Source organism: Garra rufa, chromosome 2 (genome assembly GCF_049309525.1).
Source record: "Garra rufa chromosome 2, GarRuf1.0, whole genome shotgun sequence".
NCBI classification, from domain to species: domain Eukaryota; kingdom Metazoa; phylum Chordata; class Actinopteri; order Cypriniformes; family Cyprinidae; genus Garra; species Garra rufa.
The window spans coordinates 49,744,199-49,750,470 of NC_133362.1; the positions used below are offsets into that span (position 1 = coordinate 49,744,199).

Genomic DNA, 6,272 nt, shown 5'->3' on the forward strand with positions numbered 1-6,272 from the left:
GACTGTGTTTTAGGTTGTTACTTGTGGAGGTTTTAGGTCCAATAATTAACACCTCTGTTTTTTCAGGATTTAACAGTAAGAAGTTATTCGCCATCCAGTTTTTAATATTAGCTACGCATTCTGTTAGTTTTTCGAATGGATATGTTTTGCCGGGCTGCGAAGAAATATAGAGCTGAGTATCATCAGCGTAACAATGAAAGCTGACACCATGTTTCCTGATGATATCTCCCAAGGGTAACATGGAGAACACTCTGTATTAGTAGACTGTGCTTAATATCTGCTAAAACTTTGTTTTGATGGCCTCCCTGTATTTTTGTTGACTCTCTAATCAGTTTTTATGTCTTGACAGAGTTGACTTGAAAGCTGACAAAGTTGACAAGTGTACCTTTCTAATAATAAATATGAGAATTACTCTAATGTTGTTTTTAATTGCTTGTACCTGATTTACAAACCTAGCATACATATTTACATCAACTGCAGACATGCATACACAGACACACACATACAGTTCTTTCCATATAAGGATTTATTGGCACATAATTATTTAGTAACAAAATTCATCTTCAGTATTAATGTAATGGAGATAAAATAAGTAAATCATTCAGCTGAAAGTATGATTTAGAATTACTCTGAAATATTAAACATCAGCACAGTTTCAATGATGATCCAGAATAAACATAAAACCCAGGATAGAGAGGTTGAGTGAATGTGGTCTGGACTGTGTGGATGAGGCTCATCGTGTCAGAGACGCTGTAGAAGGACAGACTTCCTGCACTGTGATCCACATACACTCCTATTCTACTGCTGGATACCACAGAGAGTTTAGTCACTATGTCATTGTGTACGAATGAGTAACTAGAAGGAGAGCAGAACAAACTCCAGGACTGATCATTACGTCCAAACACGCGCTCATAACCCCGTCCCTTCCTGCTGATGCTCTTATATGACACTGATATATGCACACTCCCACTCCACTTAATCTCCCAGTAACAGCGTCCACACACACTCTCTCTACACAACACTTGAAACACATCAAACCTCTCTGGATGATCAGGATACGGCTGCTTTGTGCCTGTATATGTAATCATTCGGTTCCTTTCAGAAAGACAGAGACATTTATTCACTGTGTTCAGATCCAGAGAGAGTTGATGGAAATCTGATGGAGATAAAACACATCAGAATCAGGAATTATTCATCTGTAAGATCTGATGTAGCTGAACTCTCATCAGTATCTCAGTACAGTTGACCATATCCTGTGCAAATCATCATTTACATAATCAGCTATACATTAAACATGTTTTCTTTTACCTTCTACAAAAAGAACTGTGTGTTTTTCTGCTTGTTTTCTTAGTGACTTACATTGTAGGAAGTCGTTCCTGGTCTTTGGAACAATGTTGGTAAATGTGACTGGAAATCAACAGACATGAATAGTGTGATTATCATGTGAAAAGAAAATGATCCTGCATCCAGTCCTAAAACATTTTAATGTTATATTGAACATGATATTAGGATTGCAGACTAATTTCTGAGAGCAGATTAATCTCTAGGGGCCTCCATTATAAAGACTTGCATAGAAAAATTCTAAATGCGAATGTTCAATAGTTTCTGAAATGTTTCTAATGATTTATAAAAATATCTGTATGCACAAACACAGTCTGAACAAGCGCATTAACTCCACTTACAGAACATTAATGATTTATATAAATAAATAAACATAAGATAGGGTACATTTTTCCTAATATTTACATATATTTTATTTGCACAAGTCAACATTGAATCTTAATTACTGGTATAAGAGTGCAAAAGCATAATCGGCATGCTCTTCAGTTGGGATACACATTGGAATTCAGAATCAGGTTCAATCCTACAGTAGTTTCATAAGTGAGACCTCAGGACTTCACCTCTGTCAGAGATCTTTTTTAGCTCTTCTTTGCAGAAATCCTCCAGTTTGTTTCTCAGCTGACAGACAGATTCTATTAGGCCATCAAAAGAGAAGAGAGAAATGAAGGGAATGTTTGATACGTCTGAAGATTCGGGAGGGGCAGAGATTGACTGGAAACTCTACAGACAGTAAATTTAAACAGAAAAAAAGAGACAAGTAGATAAATTATTTTTAATATCTTTTGAAATCTCTTGAAACTTCACAAGAACTGTCCTAAGGGTGGAGAGGAGTGTCAGGAGTGATTTGTCAAGCCTGGACTCTCGTTTTGCACTTTCGTCACTCCTCCTTTTATCCTTCTGGAGCTCCTCCGTGGGACCGCAGACCGATGAGTGGCGCAGGTGTCACTCATTATCATTAACTCCACCGGCCCCACTCACTACATAGTGCCACTTAGCCATAAAAAGTTGCAAATGCATTTTGCTGCAGAAGCAATGTTTAATGTATATTGTGAGTTGTTAGATTCCTGTCACAGCAGGATGATGCTGTTTTTCTAGATTTTATTACCTGCAGGAAATGGATATGATCCTGTGTGTTTAAAAGTTGTTCCAGCTCAGCGTTTCTTCTTCTCAGCTCACTGATCTCCTGCTTTAGTCGCTCTAGTCGTCCTTCAGCCCTATTCACTGCAGCCATTTCCTGATCTCTGATCATCTGTGTGACCTCAGAGCGGCTTCTCTCAATGGAGCAGATGAGCTCAGTAAAGATCCTCTCACTATCCTGCACTGCTGTCTGTGCAGAGCGCTGTTAAGACACACATAACAATCACACAGTGAGTTTCAGACAAGAGTCCTAACTGAGACCAGGACAAACTTCTTCTCCAGACTCACCTTATGAGACTCCACAGCCTCTCTCAGCTGCTGAAGATCTTTCTCTCTCTGCTGGATTCTCTGCTGGAACCTTCTCTGTGTCTCTTTAAACTTTATCTAAAGTAAAAAACCAATTGCAGAAAGTGTCACATATAAGTTATTAATTACAATAATTAATCTGTGCTAACATTAATAAAAAAAAATACTAGTGTTCATTGGTAATTTGTGCCCAATTCATGTCCATTTAATAAAATGGACCAATACAACTTTTAATAAGGTATTATGTATTAGTAATATATTATTGACCAACTCAAATTGGATATGATGACACATCAGTAACATCAAACCTCACTGGCTCATTGGGGTTTCTGTATGGGTTCATAAAAAGTCTTAAAATTTAAGGCCATAAAAAGTCTCCAGAAGTGGAAATTCAATGGAGACTGCCTTGCTTGTTGAAGCCCTAAGACTGGTTGTGAATAGGGCTAAAGTAAGGTGATAGTTTTGAACACTGGGTGGTTATGTACTTGCTCAAATATTGATTTCAGGTCATTTTTAACCCCAAAAAGTTACAGACTGCAGCTTTAAAGCATTCTAGTGTAAGCGTTTTCAGATTAAGGACACAATACAATGGGCGCATATGTCAATAGACCTGTTAATTGAATTGATTTTTCAAGTTATTATATGCTGTGGTTATAATTCTTTTAAATAAATGCCGGAGCTTTTAGGTCAGGTAGAATCTACAATCTCTGACCCAGTTCATTTGCTCGCTTCCACTACTGCAGTATGTGTGTTTGTTGTTAGCTGGCAAACCTAGGATGCCAAATTCTATTGGGTTTTCTGCATCTTTAATCTGGCCAGGAGACCAGCTAAAACCAGCTACTTCCATCTTAAACCACCTAAGACCAGCCATCCAGTCTAGGCTGGTTTTAGCTGTTTTTTCAACAGGGAAGAGCACCCCTTCAACTGTTATTCTTCTTCTGTAAGCTGCATGGTGCCCCAGTCTATGCTATTTCAGAAGGTCTTGCTTTAAAGCTATCAGGGTATTAGGATTTTGCAGGTTGTTTAATGCTTTTCTAGTGTACAATAACATGTTTGTTGTTAGACTCGCCCATTGCTTTAGGCAATTGGTTGTTACTGAAACATGCTGGTACCTATTTAAACTTGCAACAACAAGAAGCTCAATTTTAGGTTGTTGTTTTAAGGCCAACTGATTGTTCTTGAAATATGCTTGCTGCTTATGGCTCATCTGGTTATTGGAAAGGCTATTTCTTAAGCTTCTCTGACTATCACAACAAACTGTGATTAAGCAATGCATGTCAATGGGAGGCGACAAACTCGTTAACTGATTAATTGATTATTGAGTTATTAAAATGCTGTGGTTAGAGCTTTTAATTGGATGCTGAAGATTTTAGGTCATGTAGAATCTGCAATCTCCTACCCACTTAATTTGCTCGCTTCCTCGCTTGCTTGCTGCAGTAAGTGTTTGCTGCCAACTTTTTGCCCAGAACTGAACCAAACCGGCAAACCAAACTGTATGCTAAGTGTCAATGATTTCAACAAAAGTGGTCCTCCTTGGTGAAAAAAAAAAACTGTTAAAACCAGTCTAGGCTGGTTGGTTGGTTTTAGCAGTTTTTTTTTTTTTTTTGGCAGGGCTAACAGAAAAAAGCATTCTTATAGTGTTAGTTTTATGTTTGTTTTTAAAAAATAGACATGACTTTCTTTTCTTCATCTAAATTCTACAACTTTAAACATTCAGAGGCAATTACTCCTACAGTAGGGGAATTATAAGATAATATTTTATGTGTGTGTACTTGGAGCCTGCAAATCAACATTATGGTACCACCCCCAGGCTGAATTACGCAAGGACATTAGACCTCTGCCAAAGGTTTGTCTGCATGTATTCAGTGATTAAAATATTTACTGCCCTCCAAAAGTTAAAAACGCCCTAGAAAGGCGTATAAACATAAATATTGGCATGAAACCTTTTTAATTTGTGAAAATTTTTTCACAGATAAGGGACAACACAAACTACGAAAACTTTTTTTATTACATACATCAGTTTATACATAGAAAAAAACGTACATTTTCAATTCATCAAATTATCCACCATTAGCAGCTATTACAGCTCTGCATAATCTGCGCATCTGAGCTGTCCATTATTCAAACTTTGATTTGATATATTACTCCAAGCCTCCTGAAGGATTGCCCAAAGATGATTCACACTATGCTGATATCGTCCAAAACCACACTTTGCCAGGGGTGTTTCCAAACATTTGGAGAGCAGTGTAATAAAAACGGTTTATTATAAACGAGTGCTATGACCCAGAATCTGCCCCAACTAAATTTACAGTCAAGAGCTACTGTATGAAATGATAAAAGATTTTGTTTGTTTCGAGTGTGAATAATAACTTAAATTATATACCCTTGAGTTATGCGGATTACTTTTCACTACCTTTTAAGACTAAAAGTTTTGAATTTCTTTGTATGTACGTGTGACATTCTTTAAAATGCATTTTGACCCCAAAAGAAAAAAAAGTGAATAATGACAGAAAATTCATTATGGGGAAAACTATGCTTTAAGTGCATACCTGTTTTTCTGTTCTCTGTTCTGCAGCCGATATGGTGTCGTGGTTTTTATGTTCACCCATCATACACAGCAGACAAATACATTTCTGGTCAGTGCGACAGAAAACCTCAAGGAGCTTGTCATGTTTTCGGCAGATCATCTCCTGCAGTCGTCCAGTGGCCTCAGTCAAATTGTGTCTCTTTCCTTTGAAGAAACTTTCATGCTGTTCAAGGTGATTTTGACAGTAAGAGTTCAGGCACACCAGACAGGACTTGACGGCTTTGTATTTTCTTCCAGTACAGACGTCACAATGCACTTCTCCAACTCCAGCGTAACAGTCAGCAGGAAGTTTGGTCTTCTTCAGTTTGCTCACGACTTCAGCCAGCATGGTGTTTTTAGCTAAAGCAGGTCTTGGAGTGAAGGTCTGTCTGCACTGAGGGCAGCTGTAGACTCTCTTCTGATCCTCTTCATTCCAGAAGTTTGTAATACAGCTCTTACAGTAACTGTGTCCACAGGAAGTGGTCACAGGATCACTCAGAAGATCCAGACAAACTGGACACATGAACTCATTCTGATCTATTGAAATTCTGGCTCCAGCCATTTTACTTCATGAATACAGAGTGAGACACAAAAACAGCTCAACTACACTTCAGTTTCTCTTTCACTATTTCCTGGTTCTGGGTTTGAGGAGACGTGTGTAAACAGGTCTAAAGGTAAAGATTATAAAGCATCCACTAGATGTTAGTCCCATACGATAAAAAAATATATTTTGAAATATATTTCAAAATATACAAAAATTGGCCAAAAAATATATTTGCAAAAATATATTTCAAAATATATTTACATAAAATATATTTTCTACACATACATTTTTTGGCCATTTTTTGTATATTTTTGAAAATATATTTCTGAAAATTTTGCACTCCATATATTTCAATCCAACAAAATACATTTACAAGTA

At 37.3% G+C, this 6,272-nt stretch overlaps 1 protein-coding gene across 1 annotated transcript; it reads right to left on the reverse strand.

The window, feature by feature from the left end:
• Positions 1-565: 565 nt before the first annotated feature.
• LOC141325581 (tripartite motif-containing protein 16-like) lies at positions 566-5,942 on the reverse strand. The gene is made up of 6 exons (XM_073834359.1): positions 5,334-5,942; positions 2,767-2,862; positions 2,447-2,680; positions 1,902-2,061; positions 1,360-1,407; positions 566-1,156 (listed from the first exon to the last, which is right to left on the reverse strand). The coding sequence occupies exons 1-6, from the start codon at positions 5,910-5,912 to the stop codon at positions 645-647; spliced, it is 1,629 nt and encodes a 542-aa protein (XP_073690460.1). The 5' UTR covers positions 5,913-5,942; the 3' UTR covers positions 566-644.
• Between the last annotated feature and the right edge of the window lie 330 nt (positions 5,943-6,272).